Source organism: Oryx dammah, unplaced genomic scaffold (genome assembly GCF_014754425.2).
Source record: "Oryx dammah isolate SB20612 unplaced genomic scaffold, SCBI_Odam_1.1 HiC_scaffold_11077, whole genome shotgun sequence".
In the NCBI taxonomy this organism is placed as follows: Eukaryota; Metazoa; Chordata; class Mammalia; order Artiodactyla; family Bovidae; genus Oryx; species Oryx dammah.
Genome location: NW_024080471.1, coordinates 2,455,725 through 2,483,563, shown reverse-complemented (window position 1 = coordinate 2,483,563; position 27,839 = coordinate 2,455,725). Strand labels below are relative to the sequence as shown.

The window sequence follows — 27,839 nt, the reverse complement described above, 5'->3', positions numbered from 1 at the left end:
CTATTGGCAATTCTCATGTCTAATAAGGGTTCATACCCAAAATATATAAGACATACACACAATTTAAAAGTAAAGAAGCACATAAGAGTAATCCCATTGAGAAATGGCTGTAAGTTCTGATTTGTCTGAGAAGGCCTTACAAATACCTCAGAAATGAAGAGAAACAAAACAAAAATAAGAAAAGGAAAGATGTAACCATGTTAAATCAGAGTTCCAAAATATAGCAAAGAGAGATAAGAAACCTTAAGGGAAAAATGCAAAGAAACAGAGGAAAGCAATAGAAGGGAAAGACCAGAGATCTATTCAACATAACTAGAGACACTAAGGGAACATTTCATGCCAAGGTGGGCACAATAAAGGACAGATACGGTGTGGACCTAACAGAAGGAGAAGGAAGGTATTAAGAACAGGCAAGAATACAGAGAAGAATTGTACAAAAAAAGGTATTAATGACCTGGACAACTACATGGGATGGTCACTCACCTAGAGCCAGACACCCTTGAGTAAGAAGTCAAGTGGGTCTTAGGAAGCATTACTACAAATACAAATAAAGCTTCTGAAGGGGATAGATCCCTCCACTGAGGTATTTAACATGATGCTGTTAAAGTGCTGCACTCAACATGCCAGCAAATTTGGAAAACTCAGCAGTAGCTACATGGCTGGAAAAGTTCAGGTTTCATTCCAATCCCATAAAAGGCAATGCAAAAGAATCTTCAAACTACCACTTAACTGTGCTCATTTCACAGGCTAGAAAGTTAATGCTCAAAATTCTTCCAGCTAGGTCAATTAAATGAACCAAGAAATTCCAGATGAACAACGTGGATTTCAAAGGCAGAGGAACAAGAGATCAAACTGCCAACATCTGTTGGATCATAGAAAAGCAGGTAATTCCACAGAAACATCTACTTCTGCTTCAATGACTACACAAAATAAAGCCTTCGACTCTGTTAGTCAAATTCTCTCAGTCGTTTCCAAGTCTTTGTGAGAACATGAACTATACAGTCCATGCATTCTCCAGGCCAGAACACTGGAGCGGGTAGCCTTACCCTTCTCTGGGAGATCATCCCAAACCAGGGATCAAACCCATGTCTCCCACATTGCAGGCAGATTCTTTACCAGCTGAGCCACCAGGAAAGCCTGGTGGATCACAACAAATTGTGGAAAATTCTTAAAGAGATGGGAATAGCAGAAAACATTACCTGCCTCATGAGAAAACTGTATACAGGTCAAGAAGCAACAGTTAGAGCTGAATGTGGAACAACAAACTGCATGAAAATTGGGAAAGGAGAACATCAAGGCTTGTATTGTCACTCTGCTTATTTAACTTCTAGGCACAGTACATCACGCAAAATGCTGAGCTGGATGAAGCACAAGGTGGAATCAAGATTGCCTGGAGAAATATCAACAACCTCATATATGCAGATAACACTGCTCTAATGGCAGATAGCGTGATCATTCACCTAGAGCCAGACATCTTGAGATGCGAAGTCATGTGGGCCTTAGGAAACATCACTACGAACAAGGCTAGCAGAGGTGATGGAATTCCAGGGGAGCTATTTCAAATCCTAAAACATGATGCTGTGAAAGTGCTGCAATCAATATGCCAGCAAATTTGGAAAACTCAGCAGAGGCCACAGGACTGGAGAAGGTCAGTTTTCATTCCAATCCCAAAGAAAGGCAATGCCAAAGAATGCTCAAACTACCGCACAATTGCACTCATCTCACACGCTAGCAAAGTAATGCTTCAAATTCTCCAAGCCAGGCTTCAACAGTACATGAACTGTGAGCTTCTAGATGTTCAACTTGGATTTAGAAAAGCCAGAGGAATCAGATCACATTGCCAACATCCATTGGATCATGGAAAAAGCAAGAGAGTTCCAGAAAAAAACATCTACTTCTCCTTTATTGACTATGCCAAAGTCTTTGACTGTGTGGATCACAATAAACTGTGGGAAATTCTTCAAGATATGGGAATACCAGGGCCCCTTATCTGCCTCTTGAGAAACCTGTATGTAGGTCAGGAAGCAACAGTTAGAACTGGACGTGGAACAACAGACTGGTTCCAAATAGGAAAAGGAGTACGTCAAGGCTGTATATTGTCACCCTGCTTATTTAACTTATATGTAGCGTACATCATGAGAAACACTGGGCTGTGCCAGAGTCCAGCTCCAGCAGCCAGGGATTCAACCTGAAGGGATGGGCGGTGTCGGCGAGAAACTGAGGCAGACTCTCAGTTTTTTTGGACTGCCTGTTTATTTCAAGCTCATGATTCTCTTTTATACTTTCACAAAAGCATTAGGTTAGAGGTTTGATATTTTTAGTTCCCATTGACCCAGATTTATTTTTTTCCAAAAATCATTGTTGCCCCTCAAAAGGAGTTCCTTCCTCAGCGATTCTCTTATCTACTTTTTCTCATGTGTCCTTGTGAATACACTGTAACTCATGCTGATGTCTGGGCTGCATACCACATTCCTCAGTTTAATTCTTATCTTTCTAAGTCCTATTTGCCCCTAGTATCCTAAGCTCACTATTTCTTAGAAAGGGCTTCTAGCTAATAATATCTCTAAAGTCCCTAATTTTTATAAGCTATAGTAGAATATTGTAACATTACAGCAATCCTTAAGTCTTTAGCTTCTAACTATTTTAATTATTCCTAAGCCCTAAATTCAGCAAACTTTTTTTGCCATAAACACTTTTCTCACAAATAGGCTTCAGATAGGAATCCCTCCCATGGTCTCAAGCTGCGGCCTCCATGCTCACCCTGGAACACTCTTTTGTAAAAGTCCTTGAACAAATGTCAGTGATTAACTTTATGAATTATTCTTTGAGCACAGCTGCAGAAGGCTTTATGCCTTCTCATGCTCCTCTCAAAAACAATAAGCACCTTAATATTCTCTTCAGTCAATTCAGCCGAGGAAAGGAAAAAGCAAGTCAGAATCACAAAGCCTAACTCCTTCATTCCAGGTCCATGCCTACGGAACAAAGGGAGGGGGTTTAGGGCCATGCCTCTATTTTGTCAGTAGTGCCTAATGCGGCTCCCAACAGGGCTGGAAGAAGTACAAGCTGGAATCAAGATTGCTGAGAGAAATATCAATGACCTAAGATATGTAGATGACACCACCCTTATGGCAGAAAGAGAAGAACAACTCAAGAGCCTCTTGATGAAACTGAAAAAGAGAGTGAAAAAGTTGGCTTAAAGATGACCATTCAGAAAACTATGACCATGGCATCTGGTCCCATCACTTCATGGCAAATAGGTGGGGAACCAGTGGGAACAGTGGCTGACTTTATTTTGGGGGGCTCTAAAATCACTGCAGATGGTGATTGCAGCCACCTAGATAGCATATTAAAAAGCAGAGACATTACTTTGTCAACAAAGGTCTGTCTAGTCAAAGCTATGGTTTTTCCAGTAGTCAGGTATGGATGTGAGAGTTGGAATCTAAAGAAAGCTGAGCCCAGAAGAATTGATGCTTTTGAACTGTGGTGTTGGAGAAGACTCTTCAGAGTCCCTTGGACTGCAAGGAGATCCAACCAGTCCATCCTAAAGGAGATCAGTCCTGGGTGTTCATTGGAAGGACTGATGTTGAAGCTGAAACTCCAATATTTTTGCCATCTGATGCAAAGAGCTGACTCATTTGAAAAGTCTCTGATGCTGGGAAAGGTCAAAGGCAGAAAGAGAAAGGGATGACAGAAGATGAGATGCTTAGATGGCATCGCTGACTCAATGGACATGAGTTTGTGTGAACTCTGGGAGTTGGTGAGGGGAGGCCTGGTGTGCTGCATTTCATGGGGTCACCAAGAGTCGGACATGACTGAGTGACTGAACTGAACTGAACTTAAATTGCCCCATCTTTCAACACCTGAAATCTGTTCAAGTACTTTTGATGTGACCCTTGTACTCTGAATGCTTACTGTTATCTGGTTTGGCAAGATGCTTCAAGTTACTCTTGTGAACTCCTGCTTAGGACTAGAATCAGTCATTTCTCCAATAAGCTTTGGTTTCTTTTATTGGAAAATGACATTGAATATTAAATATGGAACAGTAGGATGTTTGGAATCCTTACTTCTGATTTGATCATTGTTTTCTAGGTCTTCTCAGTGGAAAGAGCTAGATATTACATGTATGCTAAAATATTCTGGTAGTTGTCTACAGATACATCCAATCAAACTGAGAACTTTGACATTTCTACTTAACTTCTCTGTGACATCTTTTCTCCTTTCTTCCACAATTAGAAACATAATTTTCAAGGACACAGATCCTTGTCACACCCAAAGATCCAAATCACACACAAAAAAGGGAATGTGATTGAAAAATATATCTAATAAACTATATAGATAGTGAAATATGATATACCTATAAATAGCTGTATATAGACATCGAGAGGAAGGGACAAACGTGGACAGAGAAAAGGGGTGGACACATAAAATTAAATGCTTGTATCACAAGAAACAACTTTCAGTCAGTTGTTCAACTTATCACTAGATGCGATTTTAATTAGCTTCCAAATGAGGTTGAAGACAAAATCAAACAAAAAAACCTTGTCAAACAATGGAAACAGCGACAGACTTTATTTTCCTGGGCTCCAAAATCACTGCAGATGGTGACTGCACCTGTGAAATTAAAAGATGCTTGCTCCTTGAAAGTAAAGCTATGGCCAATCTAGACAGCATATTAAAAGTAGAGACATTACTTTGCTGACAACGGTCCATCTAGTCAGAGATGTGGTTTTTCCAGTAGTCATGTATGGATGTGAGACTTGGACTATAGAGAAAGCTGAGCACAGAAGAATTGATGCTTTTGAACTGAGGTGTTGGAGAAAACTCTTGAGAGTCCGGTGGACTGCAAGGAGATCCAACCAGTCCATCCAAAAGGAAATCAATCCTGAATATTCATTGAAAGAACTGATGCTAAACTGAAACTCCAATACTTTGGCCACCTGATGTGAAGAACTGACTCATTGGAAAAGACCCTGATACTGGGAAAGATTGAAGGCAGATGGGGACAACAGAAGATGAGATGGTTGGATGGTATCACCCACTCTATGGACATGAGTTTGAGGAGGCTAGAGGAGTCTATGATGGACAGGGAGGCCTGGTGTGCTGCAGTCCACCAAGTCGCAAATAGTCAGACATGACTGTGCGACTGAACTGACTGAACTCGGAAAGGAACCACTTTGGAATGGGACAGTGTGCTTGTCAGAAGCAGCTACACACCACCCTCTGGTGGTCTTCTGAGGAATGGCAGGAACCGCTGCTGGGATCTAGGGCACTGTGGGCAAAAGCAGTCAACCTTCACACTTGCCACCTTCACAGTCTTACAGTTACAAGAAACCAAACTCTGTACGATTCACTGTTAGGGTTTACAAACTTATGGTAAGTGAGAGAAGTCATTCAAGAACACCACATATTGTATAATTCCATTTATGGAGTAGACAAGCTCTCCACTGTGGAACAAGCAAACCTACAGTGACAGAAAGTAGATTCATTGTGTCCACAATTAGGACGGTAGTGGGAATTGACTGCTATGAGTAAAAGGTGTGTTTTTGGATGATGACAAGGCTCTAAAATGATTATGATGATGGTTCCACAACACTGAATATCCTGAAAGCTACTGCTGTTTACAATAAAAATTGGTGAATTGCACAGCCATGAATTATGCCTCAATAAAGCAGTTAAAAATTAGGCCTCCAGCCTTTTGAATTAAAAAATATAATGTTTGGAGATAATGTATATATGTTAAGTAGTCAAATTCTACAGGTAGAATTATTAGGTCTGATTTTGCATTAGTGTTCACTCAACAATTTGTATTAAGCCTCCAAATGTTATTTCTCTGTCTCTCTGGTTTCTACCAGCCAAGGCATGGTTTTTCTTAAGGTGAAGAGCTTCAGAATCTACCTGCTGCAGTGTTCAAACCCAGGGGAATGGTTGGTGTCAAATATGAATCCAGGGTGAACTATTCAGAACTAGAACTCCCTTTCTAGGGTTTCTTAACTGCTCACTAAGAGGATTTTTTCACTAGTCATGTATGGATGTAAGAGCTGGACCACAAAGAAAGCTGAGCGCCGAAGAATTGATGCTTCTGAACTGTGCTGTTGGAGAAGACTCTTGAGAGTCCCTTGGACTGCAAGGAGATCAAAGCAGTCTATCCTAAAGGAAATCAGTCCCGAATACTCATTGGAAGGACTGATGCTGAATCTGAAGCTCTGATACTTTGGCACCTGATGCGAAGAACTGATTCATTGGAAAAGACCCTGATGCTGGGAAAGACAGGAGGAGAAGGGGATGACAGAGGATGAGATGGTTGGATGGCATCACCAACTCAATGAACATGAGTCTGAACAAGCTCCAGGAGTTGGTGATGGACAGGGAGGCCTGGCGTGCTGCAGTCCATGGGGTCGATGGGGGTCAAAGAGTCGGACATAACTGAGCGAATGAACTGACTGACTCAAGAGGAGGATAAACATCTTATAAACCAGAAAGAGGACGTAAAGGAAAATTGAATATGGCTTGAGCTACCCACTACCTCCCTTCCCTATCAAAGGTCCTACAGAGAAGCATCCTAAAATTGTTACCAGAAAACCTTAGATGCGTCCCCTCACACATGAAATATAGTTTTAACATTTTAATTTAAACTGTTAGTTTTATCCCAGACTTTATGACACAAAATACTATCAACTATGAGTATTTGACACACGGGCTCAAGGAGAGAATTAGGCCCTACTGATTGAAGGCCTCCGTTGTCTAATTGGTTCTACTTAAGTACTACTCTTGAAGAACTAAGACTTCAATAATTTTTCTGTGTTTTGACTTCAGATAAAGATCTTTGTTGAGGAAAATAACTATTTACTAGCTTTCTGAGGTATGACCATACAACTTTTGATTTTCCTAAAAGAGGCTTGTTTTGTAACAGGTAATACAATATAACATTTCTTGGGCTCCAGACAGTGACTACAGCCATGAAGTTAAAAGATGCTTGCTCCTTAGAAGAAAAGCTATCACATACTTAGACAGCATATTAAAAAACAGAGCCATCACTTTGCCAACAAAGGTCCATATATACAAAGCTATGGTTCCAGTAGTCATGTACAGATGTGAGAGGTGGACCATAAAGAAGACTGAGTGCCAAAGAACTGAGGCTTTCAAATTGTGGTGATGGAGAAGACTCTTAAGAGTCTCTTGGATTGCAAAGAGATCAAACCAGTCAATCCTAAAGGAAATCAGTCCTGAATATTCATTGGAAGGATGGATGTTGAAGCTGAAGCTCCAATACTTTGGCCACCTGATACAAAGAGCTGACTCACTGGAAAAGACCCTTATGCTTGGAGACTGAAGGCTAAAGGAGAAGGAGGCAACAGAGGATGAGATGATAGGATGGCATCATTGACTCAGTGGACATGAGTGTAAGCAAACTCCGGGAGACAGTGAAGAACAGGAAAGCCTGGTGCCTTGGTGTCCATGGTGTCACAGAGCATTCTACTGTTGCAACTGAACTACAAAATATGATCCAGCAATTCCACTTCTGTGCATATATCTGGATAAAAACTATAAAAACTGTAGTTCCAAGGGAACTGTTTGTTTTTATGACAAATCAAAGAAAGAAGTCAGCATGAGGCTACTTTTGAGGACAGGACTAGTAATAGAGAGTGATCCCTTAGGAGGGACTTCAGGTGTTGATAATATTTTGTTTGAATTCTTGGTGTTTATATGGTTATCTTCACCTTTTTTTTTTTTCTTGTTAAGTCATCTGTTACTACAATTATACCATGTACACTTTCATACAGTTTGATGAAAGGTGTCAGATCAGGGTGATGTCTTCTAGGTGGTCCTCCTCCTTGTTTCAAAAGAGTAGTTTCAGTCCTGTGGTGTGCAGTTGGTACCTGAGCTCAAAGCAAAAGTTCACTTTATCTAAAGTCTTCACCAACGACCCCAAACTGCCACTTATCTTGAAATTTACTGACTTCTAAAATATGAAGCTGGGTTTTCAGTAAACTTGGGCCAAATTCACTGAATAGGCACAAAACATAGTTTAAGAAGATCTAGATACTGGAGAAATGCAGAGAAACTCAAATGCTCTTAAGAGACACCCAAAATTCCTGACCATAAAATGGCCACATAAATAGCATCATTCTACAAATTTACTCTACCATCATTTCCTGGGACCTGTCAAAGAGAAATCACTGGGGTAAGTGGTATGAAGAAACTAAAATTCGGGCAATTTCTGTGTGGGTTTTTACTTAAGGCAGTAATTTCTAAAAGGAATGAAACTTGAAACCTGTAGACAAAATAGTGTTTCATGTTCATTTTAAGATTTCCTTGATGTCTGGTGATGTTACAAAGTTTTCATATACATAGTAACTAATTGTACTTTCTTATGATTACACTTCAGTGTTTCTAAGACATGCTTTTTGTCATATTTTAATAGCTTTGAAATTGGATTTGTAATGCATGTTTAAAGTGAATGGCCTGTCATAATTTAACTGTCCATATATTTTCTTTTGCAATAGTAAATAGAATACTGAAGCATCTGGCAGTCCACTGCATCGTAGATTGTATGAAAATCTGCAACAGGATATTTTTCTATTTTTATTACATATTGGATATTCATCTCTCAATTAATTTGTGAGTAGTTTATGCACGAGTGTTAAACCTGTGTCTCATAACCATTCAATATATTTTCTCAATCTGATTTCACTTTGTTATATTCTTTGTTGTTTCTGCTTTTTATTTCATGCTATATCAAATTATGTCCTTTAAAACTTTTTATTTATATTCTAAGTAATCGATGGTTTGCTTTTTAACTTTACATGCTGAATTCATGTACCATTAATAACCCTATTTTCTCAAATCATTAACTGAATATTCCAAACTATTTTCAGTTTTAAATAACAATTTTAACACATATTCAGTTCTTATGTATTTGGATCTGTTTCTATTCTCCTTTGAAGCCAGCACCAAATTTTAAATTATGTTTACAATAGTATGCATTTCCAATAAAATTTCGTACCTATTCTTTTGAAATTATGCATTTCCTGATGAATTTAAAATTACTTGTCAAGGAAAACCAAACTAAACTCTCAGAAAAAAAAAATTGTCATTTGACTCAAATTAAGTTTTACAGAGTTTCCTGTTAAATACAAATATTAAAAACTTGAATTTTCCCTGGTTCAAAAAGGGGGAAGATTTTCCTCCCCTCTTTTCTTAGAGCATTTCCTTGTTAAAACTTGTAATTGAAATCCTTTTTCTGTCCCTTTGAGATGCATGCAAATCTTTTTAAAAAGTAAACAAACCTCTTGTTAGTTTTACCACCCAGGAATACCTTTAAAAGCCTTGGAGCCATGTCTTTGAAATGTAAACAAACATCTAGGAAGATAGCACCCCATCTCCGCCTGCGGGTGGTAAACTCCCAGGCTCTTCGTTTACAAGGTGTAACTACTTGATAAGCTTTACTTTTCATCTGGATAAAAGCAATTAACTGATAAGAGATGGCCACCCCAATTACCACGTGAATTTAGGATGAAAGATAAAGTGAGAAAACTTGACACCATTTACTACGCATTGTTCATCCCCCTAGCTTCGAGTACTATCTTTAAATATTACCATGGCTATTCATCGCACTACCTCACAGTAGTTTCCTGTTTTCAAACCGCACACTGGGGAGGGCCAGCTCTAACCCGTCTCCACTGAGAGTAAAGAAAGGACCAGCTCAGATCGCGGGAAGCCGATCCTCGTGACGTCACCCAAAGTGGAAGCGCAATTCCCGAGTGGGGCGCAGAAGCCTTCCGCGCATGAGCAATTCCACCTCCGTTCAGTAGTCGCCATTGTCCACCTAACGCCCCCGGGGGGAGAGCACTCAGGAGCCTCCAGGTCCGCTCGGCGCCGCAGAGGGCGGGCCTGGAACCTGCGCGGGCCAGGAGCGAAGGCCGAGCCCCTGCAGGTGTGTCGGAGGCCTCACTACGGGCGCTAGGCCGGGTTGGGGGGAAGCCGGGTTTCCGCGGCTGCGCCGAGTCGGGAAATCTGGCAGCCGACGGCCGCCCCGCTCTGCGCGCCGGACTGCCCTTCGAGGAGGCCTGGGGAGGAGGCCAGGCAAGGGGCCTGGCGGAGGGACGGTTGTCTGCAGCCCCGTTCTTCCCCAGGAGCCGCGTTTCTCGAGCTGCGTGAAAGGGGTGGCTGGAGCAGGCCTGGGGCGCGCGAGAAAGGCCGATTGTGACGTGTATCCCAAGCGCGTCACGTCCGCGCCGGCGCGTGGGCGGCGCTGGCTGCTGGAGACGTGGCGCTGTGAAACCAGGGGACCTGGGCTCAACTCCAGAGCCCGCCGGTAAATGGGCAGCTTAATCCGGTAGGACTCTGATACGCATCTGGAAGAGTACAATAGCCGTTAGGGTCGTTTCTTGTATTAAATAGGGTAGTGTATATGAAGTATGATGAGGCTTCAATAAAGGTGAGCTGCTTTTCTCATTATGCTGTTCTTTTCATCATTGGCTCATTTAATAATAACCATCCTTTGAATCGGTATTAACCACCTCCATTTAATAAATACAGATTCTAAAGGTTCAGAGAGCTAAACTGGATTAGCCATCATTAGCAGGTGGGATTTAAATTCTGATTTGTTTTACTCCGTATTCATGCTGTTTCCCACCCTGAAGTTTTATTTAATACAGTGATTGTCCCTGAGTACCACCAGCATGTCGTGGATCTAGTCTTACCTTAGTGTTAGTCGCTTAGTCGTGGCTGACTCTTTGGGAGCCCATGGACTGCAGCCCACCAGGCTCCACTGTCCATGAGATTTTACAGAAAAGGATGCCGGAGTGGGTTGCCATTTCCTTCTCCAGGAATCTTACCTTGCAGCATTCTATTTTCCTTAGAACCCCTGTGTAAAAGGTTAATTAAGGCCCTTATGCATTCTCTGACCTGTGTATTCTCAGATGGCTGTTAAACATAAATTTAAACCATAGTTGAAACCCTGAATTTTAAGTTTTACTGGAGAAGCTAAGAATCGTATCCAAGCCAGGTTGGAAATGGGACAGACTTTTTAAAAAGATGAAAACTACGATTTCATCCATGCTCCATATTATGAAGGTGATACCATACGGCCTCTGATTGGATGGTGCATCTAGACTTAGTAAGTAGATGTTTTGTAAGTACCAGGGCAGCTGGAAGTGGTATCCTCTGCATATGGGAAGGACCTCACATTATGGCATCTAGTTAACTTTTGCTCGCTACATGAAGTGCCTGTTTGGGGATTATGCTGCCAAATTGTTGTTTTAGACGTTAAATTTGTGTCACTATGAAGAGATTAGACGGCTATGTCAGAATTCATCAATGCCTATCTGCTCTTTATTTGCTCTAGGCCCCAGTCCAAGGTTGGAGGGGACAGTGCATTCCCCAGTTCTATTGTATCTGTGGTGTTGAATTGAAGATTTACAGAATTAGAATAGTACATGATTGTTTAAAATTACCTAATTCCTTCTCATGTTAAAGATAAAAGCATGGAATTAAACCATCACTAGGTTAATAGAGCTTAGCAGAGCTGGAGCCTCCCTGTCACTATACCATTTATAGTCAAAGTTTTTGAAAAAGTGATTTTGGAGAAAATGAAATTTAGGAAGAAGAAACATCCTATTTTTGAGAGCTTTGAAGACTTTCTAACCTTTTGGGGTTTATAATATTGATAGGCAAAATTGTTATGTAACTTAAAGATTTTTCCATATTAATAGATATTTCTCTCTACAAACATTATTTGTAATGCCAGTATAGGGTTCCATACTTTGGATATATATTATATACCTTGATTAACTAATCTGCTATTATTGGACATATAAGTTTTCAATTGTTTGTATTATTTAGTAATGGACACATAATTTTTGAAACAGCCAATAGGAAAAACATGTTTAGATTCAAAAATGTCCAGATTCATCAAGATTCTATGAGTCACCAATGGACAGGTGGGTACTCCTTTATCGTGGTCCTTCCTATTCCTTCTCGTGGCTCAAAGGGACTTTTTCCCAGAGGTTTATCTTTTACTAAAATGTTGTATGTAAATTTCTCACAGGTGATCCTGACTTCAAGATAAGGTCTCTTAGGACTTCTGTCTTTCAACTTTTCCTGTCCTGACTTCATAGTTTCTATACTTTCCAATAGCAGCAGAAAATGAACAAGTACAGGGTGAGTCATTTATTTACCTCTTTCTTTATTTCACTCTGTGTGTAAGTTTTCAGTGAGTTTTATGAAAGAGAGCCCATATATTAAATTAGAAAAGTGGAAATCATTAAAAATCGCCTTTGGGGAAGATATTGTTTGAATACAACAACAGTTACAAGGTGTGTTCTGGGAACCCCAAGACCCTTCAGTGAGTCTGTGAGGTCAAAACATAATGTGTGTGCTCAGTCGTCCCTGACTCTCTGCAACCCCATGGTCTGTAGCCCGCCATATTCCTCTGTCCATGGAATTTTCCAGGCAAGAATAGTGGAGCAATTTGCCATATCTTTCTCCAGGGTTTTCTCCAACCCAGGGATTGAACCCAGATCTCCCACACTGCAGGCAGATTCTTTACCATCTGAGCCATGAGGGAAGCCCCTCAGAACATAATGCTGCTGCTGCTAAGTCGCTTCAGTCATGTCCAACTCTGTGCGACCCCATAGACGGCAGCCCACCAGGCTCCGCCATCCCTGGGATTCTGCAGGCAAGAACCTGGACTGGGTTGCCATTTCCTTCTCTAACGCATGAAAGGGAAAAGTGAAAGTGCAGTCGCTCAGTCGTGTCCAACTCTTTGCAACCCCATGGACTGCAGCTTACCAGGCTCTTCTGTCCATGGGATTTTCCAGGCAAGAGTACTGGAGTGGGTTTCCGTTGCCTTCTCTGTCAAAACATAATACCAGGATACAAATTGGCTTCTACACTGATGAAATTAGCACTGATAGTGTAAAAGCACAGCTGCCTGTCTGGCATAAATCAGGATGATGACACCAATGACATTATATTCCTCCACAATAGGTTGCATAGTTAAAAAAAAATTGCCACCTTTACTTAAGGATGTCTTTGATGAAACAGTAAAAATTATTAATTTTATTAAATCTTGACCTTTGAGTACACATCTTTTTCTTACCCAGTGGGATAAAATGGAAAGTTCATAAATTTGCTGCATACTGGTATGTGATGGTTGGTTGTCTTGAGGAAAAGCACTTAAAGTGATTGATATGTGAGCTCACCTAGCCACTTTTTTTCATAAACTCTCGTTTTTATGTGAAAGAGCAACTGACCGACAAACTATGGTATTCACGTGGTATTCATACATTTTCTCAAAAATGAGTGAAGTGAGCCTGTCAAATGATGGAAAATACCTGTTTGTATTTGTTGCTAACGTTAAAAGTGCTTTCAAGTGAAAATCAGAATGTTGGAAAACTTGCCAAGTTAACAAATGCTAATATATAAAGATTTTTCTGATGAGATGGATAAGAGTATTAATGAATGTGATTTTTAATGTTAATAAAGTGTGTCAATATTTGAGCAGTATTTCTGATGTATGTGCTCAAAGGTAAACTCAAGCAATGTAAGAGAACAGCATGTTAAAAGTAAGTGAGGAAGAAGGAATAAGTTGATTAGGGAATGCCACTCTAAAAAGTAATATTTGAGGAATATCTTGAATTAAATGAGATATCCAGGTAGAAATCTGGAGGAAAAGCATTCTTCATAGATGGAAAAGCAGATGCAGACACCATGAGGCATGTTCCAGAAACAGTATTTAGGACATTGAAACTAGAGAGAGGTGAACTTGGGAGACAGCAGTGAAACTTAAGGTCTAAGAGGTAGAGGGAGTAGAATATGTAGGATTTTATTGGCTATAGAAATTAATTTTTTATTCATTAAATTATTTTAAAAATCATACTTTATGCAGTCCAAATAATATACATAACATATAGGTATAATTTAGGGAATACTAATTAAGTAATACCACTCTATGTCCTGTCTGACATAAGCAATGAAAATTGCCCTGTGTACCCTTCCTTAAGATCTCATCCTACCATTAACCAGAGAAAATTCTGAATTCTGTGGTAACCATTTCTTTGCTTTTTGAACATAATTTTTAAAAACAAAACAGCATACTTAGCAATTAATGAAATTCCTGGCCCTTTGGTAAGTGCTTGATGTAGTTTGTCTTACATAATCCTCTCAGCCAACTTGGGAAGTGTTATTACCACTATGCCATAAATTTTCAGTGTGGAAATTTTCTTTTATTGACTAGAAATCATAGCCTTTGGGCTTGAATGTGGGAAAAATAGAGACTCTAGAAAGAGGGAAAATTTTAACCTATTCTACAGTTCTGCTTTGGTCAGTATTGAACACATTTAAATTTTTTCCTTATAGTATTAATTCAGGGGTGGCACATGACATTTTTCTTACCTTAGTCTCTGTAACTTACTGCTGAACGGTCAGTTTGGGACAACAGAAATAATTAGTAACCTTTTTATTTTCTGAAATAATTTTAAGTGCAGTCATCACTACAAACTCTTGGAAAAGTTTATTTTATGCAGAGAGTTTGATTTTCTAAGGCATTTTGGCCAAATTAGAAGATCTTTAATTATTTCTTGCATCTCTTAAGTTCTACTGGCATCAGCTTTTATCTGTTTGAAAATAGCATTTTTAGTTATTGTTTTTATTCTGCTTGCCTGTTGTTTTAGTGAGGATCTGCTGGTAGAAATTCTCAGTTTTCTCTATATGAAATATCTACAAAGAGCTTTTTAATGTGTGTGGAAATCTTGATTGACAGTTTTTACCTTTAAAGCATTCACTGTCTTCTACTACTAGTACTATTGAAAATTCACCTGTTAACTTTGAAGTAAATTTGTTTGGGGCTAGCTGCTTTTCAAGATAACTTTTATTCTAGTATGTTTTATGTATATTTCTTTTTATCCTAATGAGATTTATTGTACTTCCTTTGGATTATTTGAGTATTTTGAGTATTGCATTGTATCTTCTTTATTGACTTTGAAGCTTTATGTGTTATTTTGTTTACTCCTTAGTCTGGAGATTACAACATGCACCATTAAAATAATGGTGTCTTCAAATGCTATACTCATGAACAGTGTAATGAACTTTTATCAGTATAATTCTCTTTATACCCTCATACCTTATGGTCCTTATATCTCACTTTTATATTTTTTAACCCCAAATACTTGTTATTTTGCTTTAAACAATATTAATATTCTAAAGAAACGTGCGCACATGTGTAAATAACTCTTACTGTTTATATATATATCTGCTTTGGGAGCTCATTATTCCTTCCTACAGGTCTACGGTTCTCTCTGGTATATATTCCCTTCAGTCTAAGCAACTTATTTTATTATTTCATGTATTACTTCCACACTGATGGTGACAAATCTACTTAGCTAGTCTTTATTTCACTGTGGTTTTTGAATGATATTTTGCTAGGTATAGAACTGTGTTGAGAGTTTTCTGTTTCTGCATTTTTAGGATTTCTTTGTCTTCTGGCTTCTGTTGTTTTTGATGAGAAACTTGTCTTCATCTTACTTTTATCCACCTGAATATAATGTGTTTTCTCCTCTGTGCTTCAGATTTTCATTCTCTCTTTAGTTTTCAATAGTTAGACCATAATGTACATAGGCATGATTTGTTCTGTATTTATCTCTTTTGAAGAATGACAACGATTTATGGGTTGTTACCTTTTATCATTTTTTTTTAAGTCTCAGAACTCACTCTTCAGATATTTTCTTTGCCTCATCCTTTTTTTCTAAAATTCCAGTTACACAAATGTTGAACTATGTACATACTGTCCCAAATGTTCAGATGATGTAGCTAGTTGAGGTTTGTTTTGTGTGTGGGGTCCCTTGGGTTGGCTATTTCTATTCAGCTGACTTTTTTCAAGTTTATGGCTTCCTTCATTTGCTCTGTTAGTGTTCTTCATTCATAAGCCTGTAAAATCCACATCTGATATTGTGTTATTCAGTTCTAAAAATTCCTGTTTTTTTTTCTCTTTGTTTTTCTTTATCTGCTAAGATTCCCCATTATTTCACTTGTATTTTCTTTTTTTTTTTCAGTAGGTCATTTAATTTTATTTATTTTGTTTTATTGTAATTACTTTAAAGTCCTTATCTACTAATCGCAACATCCAGGTTAATCTGTAAGTCTGTTTCAGTAGGTTCCCTTGTTCAGTATGAATCAAAATTTTCTACTTCTTTGCATGTCTCCTATTTTTTTATTTAGTGCTAGACATTATGTGTAAAAGTACAGTAGAGATTAAGTAAATAATACCTCCAGAAAAAGGCACATCCCTTCCTCTGCTTGCTAAATCACATATGTAGTTGAGCTGGTCCTGGGCTTTAATTAGACACACTTCTTCGCCAACATCAGATGATTTGAGGGCAGTATCAAGGCTTTCCCTTCAGCAGGGCTTGGGTGGTGAACACTACCAAAGCTCCATTGATGTGCTTTATAGAATTCAGCTTTTCTTTCAGGTGACTGAGGAGTTCCTACCCTGTAGAGCTTTTAGCACCTGAGACATCTCTTTCTATCCCAGTGCCCTGCTTCCAGCCTTTGGAGGGTTGTTGCCATGTACTTAGAGAAAAACATCTACTTCTGCTTTATTAACTACACCAAAGCCTTTGACTGTGTGGATCACAACAAACTGGAATATTTTTAAAGAGATGGAAATGCCAGACCATCTTACCTGCCTCCTGAGAAATCTGTATGCAGGTCAAGAAGCAACAGTTAGAATTGGAAGTGGAACAATGGACTGGTTTAAAACTGGGAAAGGAGTACATCAAGGCTGTGTATTCAGTTTGGTTCAGTTCAGTCACTCATTCGTGTCTGACTCTTTGTGACCCCATGGACTGCAGCATGTCAGGCCTCCCTGTCCATCACCAACTCCTGGATATTACTCAAACTCATGTCCATTGAGTCGGTGATGCCATCCAACCATATCAACCTCTGTCATCCCCTGTGTATTGTCACCCTGCTTATTTAACTTATATGCAGAGTACGTCATGCAAAATGCTGGGCTAGATGAAGCACAAGCTGGAATCAAGATTGCAGGGAGAAATATCAATAACCTCAGATATGCAGATGACATCACCCTTATGGCAGAAAGTGAAGAGGAACTAAGCCTCTTGATGAAAGAGAAAGAGGAGAGTGAAAAATCTGGCATGAAACTCAACATTCAAAAAACTAAGATCATGGCATCTGGTCCCATTACTTCATGGGAAATAGATGGGGAAACAGTGGCTGACTTTATTTTTTTGGGGGGAGGGGGGCTCTAAAATCACTGCAGATGGTGACTGCAGCCATGAAATTAAAAGACACTCCTTGGAAGAAAAACTATGACCAACCTAGGCAGCATATTTAAAAGTAGAGACATTACTTTGCCAACAAAAGTCCGTCTAGTCAAAGCTATGGTTTTTCCAATAGTCATGTATGGATGTCAGAGTTGGACCATAAAGGAAGCTGAGCACCGAAGAATTAATGCTTTTGAACTGCCAAAGAATTGATGCTTTTGAACTGTGGTGTTGGAGAAGACTCTTGAGGGTCCCTTGGACTGCAAGGAGATCAAACCAGTTAATCCTAAAGGAAATCAGTTCTGAATATTCATTGGAAGTACTGATGCTGAAGCTGAAACTACAATACTTTGACCACCTGATGCAAAAAGCTGACTCATTGGAAAAGACCCTGATGCTGGGAAAGATTGAAGGCAGGAGAAGAGGGAGTGAAAGAGAATGAGATGCTTGGATGGTATCACCAACTCAATGGACATAAGTTTGAGCAAGCTCCTGGAGTTGGTGATGGACAGGGAAGCCTGGCGTGCTGCAGTCCATGGGGTCACAAGGAGTCAGACACGACTGAGCTACTGAACTGACTGAGGGGGGGAGATAGTATTTGTATTTCAGAGCATCCATATAAATGCTTTCCTTTGGTTCCAGACACTGCTTCCTCAGCTTAAAATAAACATCACTTTGTGACATTTGATAGGAAGTAAAGAAGTTCTGCAGATACAAAGCTTCTGTTTGGGGACCTCTTGAATATGAAATCCCCATTCAATTACCAGGTAGTGTCAACTGGCAAGTTGGTGTTGGCTTGCTTTGTGACCAGAGTTCTTAGGGATTCTGATACATCACACAAGATCATAAGCAAACATTAAATGTTTATTAAAAGTTGAACAGTTTCCTCTCTTACCTGCTTGCCCTGAAGAATGAAATAAACTGTGGTTTTCTGTTTGCTTTTGAAATATTTGTCTCTTCTGAATTTTTTCCTTTGTTTGCCTTTAGATTCTCAGATCTCTGACTTTAGAAAACAGTTTTCTAGGTTAGGGGCTTGTTCTCATTGTTAAGGTAAGATCACTTTTTATTTTGCTCCTCTACATTCTATTAAGGAATTGTTTCTTTGTCCTTATTTTAGAGATGCTAGCCCTGAGGTGCTTTTGCTTTACATTTTTATCCTGACTATGAAATTTGAAAATGCCCTGAAAATTCTAAGCAGGGGTAGGACTTATCTCAATTAATTTCACTTTTTTCTTGGATCTTTTAAAAAATATTTATTTTTGGCTGTGTTAGGCCTTCATTACTGCGCAGACTTTCTCTAGTTGCAGCAAATGGGAGCTACTCTCTAGCTGCAGTGTGTGGGTTTCTCTTGCTGCAGAGCATGGACTCTAGGGCATGTGAGGATTCAGTAGTTTTGGTTCCCAAGCTCTAGAGCACAGGCTAAAGAGTTGTGGCATGTGGGCTTAGTTGCTCTGAGGCATGTGGGATATTCCCAGATCAGGGATGAAACCCGTGTCTCCTGCATTGGTAGATGGATTCTTTATCATTGAGCCACCAAGGAAGCCCTTGGATCTTTACCCTTCAAATTCTAGTGTTTAAGTTAATATTTGATGCTTTCATATAGCTGTTTTTATTGTGTTTGTGGTGGGTTGCTTCTTTGCTTTTCTTTTTCTTTTTCAAAATTGAAGTGTAGTTGATTTATTTATAATTGTAGTAAGATACACAACAAAATTTACCATCATAACAAATTTTAAATGTATAGCTTTGTGGCATTAAGTATATTCACATTGTTGAGCAACTGTCACCACTATCCACCTCCAGAACTCTCTTCATCATCCCAAACTGAAACTCCACACACATTAAACTATAACTCCCATTCCCCCCATACTTTGGGAAACACCATTCTACTTTCTGTCTGTATGAATTTGACTGCTCCAGGTGCCTCATATAAGTAGAATCCTATAGTATTTGTCCTGGCTTATTTGACTCAGAACAGTGTCTTTAAGGCTCATCCATGTTGTAGCATGTCAAAGGATTCCCTTCTTTTTAGGGCCAAATAATATTCCATTGTTTGATACATATTACATTTTGCTTATGTAATATACATAATTTTGTTTACATTTGTTGGTGGACATCTTGGTTACTTGTACATTGTAGCTATTGTGAATAATGCTTTTATTATGAACATTGGTGTACAAATATCTGTTTGTGTCCCTGCTTTGAATTCTTTTGTATACATAACTAGAAGTGGGATTGCTGGATCATACAGTAATTCCCTGGTGGCTCAGCAGTTTTAAAGAATCTGCCTGCCAATGCAGGAGACACGAGTCTGATCCCTGGTCAGAAAAATCCCCTGGAAGAGGAGATGGCAGCCCACTCCAGTATTCTTGCCTGGGAAATCCCACAGACAGAGAAGACTGTTGGACCACAGTCCATGGGGCTGCAAAAGAGTTGGATATGACTTGTTGACTAAACAATTAGAATTCAGTTGTATGTGTGTACCCCATATACCAGTTGAAAAATATATAGGTTTTTTGGTTTGGGGGGGCAATTACAAAAAGTGCTGTTATAAACATTTGCATTCAGATGTTTGTGTGTACCCAGATTTTAATTTCTCTTTGGGTAAATACTTCAGCATGTGCTTACTTGGTCATATGGTATTGCTATAATTAACTTTATAAGAAACTGCCAAATTGTTTTCTTGAATAGCTTGTGCTCTTACTACAATGTATCAGAGTTCCACTTATTTCCCATTCTTGTCAGCACTTGGTATTTCAGTTTGCTTTTTTTCTAAAATTATTTAGATAGGTGTGCTTTGCTATCCCATTGTGGTTTTAATATGCATTCTTCTAATGACTAATAATACTGAAAATCTTTTGATGTGCTTGTGTTATCCATATATCTTCTATTGTTAAGTGTCTCTTCAAATCTTCTGTTCATTTTTAAATTGGGCTGTTTTCTTAATGAATGTTCAAAATTCTTTATGTATTCTGTATACAAGAACAATACTTTGTTAGATTTGTGATTTTCAAATATTTTCCTCACTATTTGTGGCTAATCTTGTATTCACCTAACAGTGTATTTCACGAAAATGTGATGAACTCCAGATTTTTCTTTTTAATTTCTTTTGGTATCATGTCTAAAATGTCTTTAAAGTCACAAAGACTTTTCTTCTAAAAAATTTTGTAGTTTAACATTTTATATTTAGATCTATACTTGATTTTTCTATGAAGGTGAAATTACTGACTAAAGTTCACTTTTGTGTATGGATCCCTATTTTTTTCATTGCCATTTATTGAAAAGCAAATGATATATGTTATCTTAACACATATTAACTTAGCATGTATATGATACAGAAAAAATTAAAGATGTGTATGTACATGAGTTAATATGCAAACATACATGTACTTACTGTCTGCTGAGAGGGCCTATAAGCAGTGACATCTCAGTAGCCATGAGCAAAACTTGCACACAGATCTTGGTTTCTAAATATCATTCTACAATAAAAGGAACCAGAATTCCACAGAGAAAATGATTGATTCTAGGGCAAAGGCAAGGCTAACGTAAAATAAGCCCAGAGCATTTTGTAATATTAGAAATTAAGGAATTCTCAAAAGCACAGTGATGGGAACATGTCAAATGGACATAGGCACCAACCCCAAAGAACTTCTCATGGCAAGTCCAGTTCAGTCATTCAGTAGTGTCTGATTCTTTGCAACCCCATGAACCACAGCATGCCAGGACTCCCTGTCCATCACCAACTCCCAGAGTTTACCCAAACTCATGTCCATTGAGTCAGTGATGCCATCCAACCATCTCATCCTCTGTCATCTCCTTCTCCTCCTGCCCTCAATCTTTCCCATCATCAAGGTCTTTTCAAATGAGTCAGCTCTTTGCATCAGGTGGCCAAAGTATTGGAGTTTCAGCTTGAACATCAGTCCTTCCAGTGAACACTCAGGACAGATCTCCTTTAGGATGGACTGGCTGGATCTCCTTGCAGTCCAAGGGACTCTCAAGTCTTCTCCAACACCACAGTTCAAAATCTTCAGTTCTTCAGCACTCAGCTTTCTTTATAGTCCAACTTTCACACCCATACATGACCACTGGAAAAACCATAGCCTTGACTAGACAGACCTTTGTTGACAAAGTAATGTCTCTGCTTTTTAATATGCTGTCTAGGTTGGTCATAACTTTCCTTTCAAGGAGTAAGCGTCTTTTAATTTCATGGCTGCAGTCACCATCTTCAGTGATTTTGGAGCCCCCAAAAAATAAAAGTCAGCCACTGTTTCCCCATCTATTTGCCATGAAGTGATGGGACTAGATGCCATGATCTCTGTTTACTGAATGTTGAGCTTTAAGCCAACTTTTTCACTCTCCTCTTTCACTTTGATCAAAAGGCTCTTTTGTTCTTCTTCACTTTCTGCCATAAGGGTGGTGTCATCTGCATATCTGAGGTTATTGTTATTTTTTCCAGCAATCTTGATTCCAGCTTGTGCTTCTTCCAATCCAGCATTTCTCATGATGTACTCTGCAGAGAAGTTAAATAAGTAGGGTGACAAGATACAGCCTTGACATGCTCCTTTTCCCGTTTGGAACCAGTCTGTTGTTCCATGTCCACTTCTAACTGTTGCTTCCTGACCTGCATACAGGTTTCTCAAGAGGCAGGTCAGGTGGTCTGGTATTCCCATTCTTTCAGAATTTTCCACAGTTTATTGTGATCCACACAGTCAAAGGCTTTGGCATAGTCAATAAAGCAGAAATAGATGTTTTTCTGGAACTCTCTTGCTTTTTCCATGATCCAGTGGATGTTGTCAATTTGATCTCTGGTTCCTCTGCCTTTTCTAAAACCAGCTTGAACATCTGGAAGTTCATGGTTCATATATTGCTGAAGCCTGGCTTGGAGAAGTTTGAGCATTACTTTACTAGTGTGTGAGATGAGTGTAATTGTGCAGTAGTTTGAGCATTCTTTGGCATTGCCTTTCTTTGGGACCAGAATCAAAACTGACCTTTTCTAGTCCTGTGGCCACTGGACTTATAACAAAGCTGGAACAATTTGAGCAACAAAATAAATAACATGGTATTGGATTCTAACCCTAAGCAATAAATATTTGAGACCACAGTGATGTAAGTAAATGATTGAATAAATAAATGGGAAGAGAGCCCTCTGAAGAATTTCAAATAATATATCTAGATTCTACCCCTTTTTGGACATGGGGCCTATTCCCTCCTTTCTTGAATACAGGCTAGACTTAGTGATTGCTTTCAAAGAATAGAGTATGAAAAGGAGATATAGTTACTTTATAGTGGAGAAAATTGGCAACCATTACCTTAGAAAGTGATCCAGGTTAACGTCACCTGTGATATGATGTACCCCCTGATATACTGTGATAAGAAGGGCTCTGGGTTATTCTCCCAGAGAATCTCAGTCTAATCTCAGTCTAATCAAACGGAAAAACACTAGACAAAATCCAAATTAAAAGGCATTCTAAAAAGTATCTGTCTAGTATTTCTCAAAATTGTCAAGGTCATAAAATACAGGAAAGACTGTCACAAATCATAAGAGATATGACAACTAAATGCAATATAGTATTCTGAATTAGATCATGGGATGGAAAAAGGGACATTAAAGAAAAGACTGGTGAAAGTCTGGAGTTTGATTAAGTGTCCATTGTTCCAGCACTGTTTTTTGAAATGACTGTTTATCCAATACTGAATTTCTTTTGAAGCTTTATCAAAATTATATGTGTGGTTCTATTACTGGACACACTATTTTTGTTCCACTGATCCTGAGTGTTTATCCTTTTGCTAATAACACAATTAATACAGCTTTGTGATAAGTGTTGAAATCAGGTAGTGGATTTGCTGATATTTTGTTGAAGATTTTTGTATCATAATCATGAGAGATACTGGTTGGTAGTCAATATGCTGGTAAGTGTTTAATGATCAGAGTTTTGGGTACTGAGAGAGAAACCTGGTTTTGTATTGTTTACCAACTTCTATGGTATAAACACCCCTGCTGTGGCTAATTTCAAGCTACAAAATAATTTTAATTAATTGCTAAAAATTTAACAACCAGCACTCTTGATCTGGTACAAACAGGTGCCAACCTCCACTGTAGTTTTCTTTTATGGTAATGTTTCTGTTAGGTTTGGGTATCAGGGTAATATGAGCTTCATAAAATGAATTGAGAACAGTTCTCTCCTCTTTGTTTTATGGTAAAGAGAAAAGAGAGAAGTCACTCAGTCATGTCCAACTCTTTGCGACTCCATGGACTGTATCCTACCAGGCTCCTCTGTCCACGGGATTTTCCAGGCAAGAGTACTGGAGTGGGTTGCCATTTCCTTCTCCAGAGGATCTTCCTGACCCAGGGATCGAACCCAGATCTCCCGCATTGCAGGCAGACGCTTTATTGTCTGAGCCACCAGGGAAGATTACATATAATTGGTATTGTTTCACCATCAGTGTTTCGTGGAATTCACCATTGACACCATTTGGGCCTTCAGATTTGTTAGAAGGTTTTATTGGTTTTAATTGAAGTGAAATTCACAGAATATTGACCATTTTAAAGTATACAATTGGGTACAATTTAGTATATCCACAATGTTGTGGGACCACTACAACATATAGTTCAAAAACATTTTCATCATCCCAAAAGAAAACCCCATTCCCATTAAACAGTTGTTAACCTATTCCCTCTCCTAGCCCTTGCCTGGAAAATCCCATGGACAGAGGAGCCTGGAAGGCTGCAGTCCATGGGGTTGCTGAGGGTCAGACACGACTGAGCAACTTCACTTTCACTTTCATGCATTGGAGAAGGAAATGGCAACCCACTCCAGTGTTCTTGCCTGCAGAATCCCAGGGACGGGGGAGCCTAGTGGGCTGCCATCTCTGGGGTCGCACAGAGTCAGACACGACTAAAGCGACTTAGCAGCAGCAGCAGCAGCAGCCCTTGTCTCTGTGCATTTACCCATTCTGAATATTTCATATAAGTGGAATCATATAATATGTACCTTTTCTGTTTGGCTTCTTTCATTTAGCATGTTTTTCAAGTTCATTTACCCTATACCTTGCATCAATACTTCATGTAAAATAATATTCCACTGGATGTTTATACCATAATTGTTTATCAGTTCATCCATTGATTGAGATTTAGGTGGCTTTCACTTTTTGGCTTTTGTGAATAGTGTCACTATAGCTTTTGTGTACAAGTATCTGTTTTCAAATCTTTTGGGTATGTATCTAGAAGTGGAATTGATGGGTTGTAGCCTTTGACTGTGTGGATCACAATAAACTGTGGAAAATTCTGAAAGAGATGGGAATATCAGACCACTTGACCTACCTCTTGAGAAACCTGTATGCAGCTCAGGAAGAAACAGTTAGAAATGGACATGGAACAACAGACTGGTTCCAAATAGGAAAAGGCGTACGTCAAGGCTGTACATTGTCACCCTGCTTATTTAATTTATATGCAGAGTACATCATGAGAAACGCTGGGCTGGAAGAAGCACAAGCTGGAATCAAGATTGCCCGGAGAAATATCAATAACCTCAGATATGCAGATGACACCACTTTTATGGCAGAAAGTGAAGAGGAACTAAAAAGCCTCTTGATGAAAGTGAAAGAGGAGAGTGAAAAAGTTGGCTGAAAGCTCAACATTCAGAAAACTAAGATCATGGCATCTGGTCCTATCACTTCATGGGAAATAGATGGGGACACAGTGAAAACAGTGTCAGACTTTATTTTTTGGGGGCTCCAAAATCACTGCAGATGGTGACTGCAGCCATGAAATTAAAAGACACTTACTCCTTGGAAGGAAAGTTATGATAACCTAGATAGTATATTCAAAAGCAGAGACATTACCTTGCCAACAAAGGTCCATCTAGTCAAGGCTATGGTTTTTTCCAGTGGTCATGTATGGATGTGAGAGTTGAACTGTGAAGAAAGCGGAGCGCCGAAGTATTGATGCTTTTGAACTGCTGTGGTGTTGGAGAAGACTCTTGAGAGTCCCTTGGACTGCAAGGAGATCCAACTAGTCCATGCTAAAGGAGATCAGTCCTGGGTGTTCTTTGGGAGGACTGATTCTAAAGCTTAAACTGCAATACTTTGGCCACCTCATGCGAAGAGTTGACTCATTGGAAAAGACTCTGATGCTGGGAGGGATTGGGGTCAGGAGGAGAAGGGGAGGACGGAGGATGAGATGGCTGAATGGATGGCATCACCAACTCGATGGATGTGAGTCTGAGTGAACTCCGGGAGTTGGTGATGTACAGGGAGGCCTGGCATGCTGCAATTCATGGGGTCACAAAGAGTCGGACATGACTGAGCAACTGAGCTGAACCGAATGCTAATTGTATATTTAACTTTTCGAGTTACGAACTTTTCCATAGCAGCTGTACCATTTTATAGTCCCACAAGCAATGTATAAGGATTACAGTTTCTCCACATCCTCCCCATTACCTGTTATTTTCTGTTTTTTTTTTTTTTTTTAACACCCATCATAATGAATGGGAAGTGATATCATCGTAGTTTTGATTTGGCTTTTCCCTGAAGACTAATGATGATGTTGAGCATCTTTTCATGTGCTCATTTGTATAACTTAGAGAAATGTCTGCTCAATTTCTTTGCTCATTTTTTGCCGGGGTTTTTTTGTTATTGAATTTTTAAGTATATTTTATATATTCTGGATAATATACCTTTATCAGATATATGATTTGCAAATATTCTATTCTGTGTTATATTTTTTTCCTATTTTGGTACTATTCTATGATGCATGCAAATTTTAATTTATTTATTATATTTTCTTGGTTGCCACACTGTGTGGCATATGGGATCTTAGGTCCCAAACCAGGGATCAAACCCATGCCCCTTCTATTGGAACTACAGAGTCTTAATACTAGATCACCAGGGAAGTCCCTGTAAAAGTTTTAAAGTTGATAAGGTCAGTTTATTTTTCTTTTAATGCTTGTACATTTTGGTGTCATATCTTGAATCTGTTGTCAAATTCAAGATAAGGAAATTTATTCCTATGTTTTCTTCTGAGTTTTATATTTTTAGCTCTTAATATTTAGGTCAATGATCTATGTTGAATTAATTTTTTTTAAATGCAGTGAGGTAGAGGCCAAGTTTTCTTCTTATGCATGTGGTCATCTAGTTGCCAGTGTCATTTGTTGAAGAAATTATTCTTTTTCCATCAAATGGTTTTGACTTCCTTGTTGAAAATGAGGTGGCCATAGATGTATGGTTTTATTTTCAGACTCTCGTTTCTATCTATTGGACAATATGTCTGTCTTTATGCCAGTCACACTGTTTTGATACTGAGGCTTTAATAGTAAGATTTTATTTTTTTAGTATAAATTTATTTATTTTAATTGCAGGCTAATTACTTTACAATATTATATTGCTTTTGCCATACATTGACATGAATCCGCCACGAGTGTACATGTGATCCCCATCCTGAACCACCCCCCAACTCCCTCCCCATACCATCCCTCTGGGTCATCCCAGTGCACCAGCCCTGAGCATCCTGGATCAGGCATCGAACCTGAATTGGTGATTCATTTCACATATGATAATATACATGTTTCAATGCCATTCTGCCAAATCATCCCACCCTTGCCCTCTCCCACAGAGTCCAAAAGACTGTTCTATACATCTGTGTCTCTTTTGGTGTCTCGCATACAGGGTTAACGTTACCATCTTTCTAAATTCCATATATATGCGTTAGTATACTGTATTGGTGTTTTTCTTTCTGGCTTACTTCACTCTGTATAATAGGCTCCAGTTTCATCCACCTCATTAGAACTGATACAAATGTATTCTTTTTAATGGCTGAGTAATACTCTATTGTGTATATGGAGAAGGCAATGGCACCCCACTCCAGTACTCTTGCCTGGAAAATCCCATGGATGGAGGAGCCTGGTAGGCTGCATTCCATGGGGTCGTGAAGAGTTGGACATGACTGAGCGACTTCATTTTCACTTTTCACTTTCATGCACTGGAGAAGGAAATGGCAACCCACTCCAGTGTTCTTCCCTGGAGAATCCCAGGGACGAGGGAGCCTGGTGGGCTGCTGTCTATGCGGTTGCACAGAGTAGGACATGACTGAAGTGACTTAGCAGCAGCAGCAGCAATACTCCATTGTGTATATGTACCACAGCTTTCTTACCCATTCATCTGCTGATGGACATCTAGGTTGCTTCCATGTCCTGGCTATTATAAACAGTGCTGCGATGAACATTGGGGTACACGTGTCTCTTTCAGTTCTGGTTTCCTTGGTGTGTATGCCCAGCAGTGGGATTGCTGGGTCATATGGCAGTTCTATTTCCAGTTTTTTAAGGAATCTCCACACTGTTCTCGATAGTGGCTGTACTAGTTTGCATTCCCACCAACAGTGTAAGAGGGTTCCCTTTTCTCCACACCCTCTCCAGCATTTATTGCTTGTAGACTTGCATAGCAGCCATTCTGACTGGCGTGAAATGGTACCTCATTGTGGTTTTGATTTGCATTTCTCTGATAATGAGTGATGTTGAGCATCTTTTCATGTGTTTGTTAGCCATCTGTATGTCTTCTTTGGAG

General features: G+C 39.2%; 1 protein-coding gene across 5 annotated transcripts in view; it reads left to right on the top strand.

The window, feature by feature from the left end:
- Positions 1–9,773: 9,773 nt before the first annotated feature.
- The window catches only part of LOC120860468 (zinc finger protein 25-like), a 28,582-nt gene continuing 10,516 nt past the window's right edge, over positions 9,774–27,839 (top strand). Inside the window, exons 1-4 of one of the 5 annotated variants that reach the window (XM_040236290.1) lie at positions 9,944–10,438; positions 10,923–11,119; positions 11,871–11,942; positions 12,050–12,162. In XM_040236290.1, coding sequence (XP_040092224.1) covers positions 12,148–12,162 — 15 coding nt within the window. In that variant the 5' untranslated portion in view covers positions 9,944–10,438; positions 10,923–11,119; positions 11,871–11,942; positions 12,050–12,147. The other 4 variants (XM_040236289.1, XM_040236288.1, XM_040236287.1 and 1 more) reach the window with 4 other exon arrangements.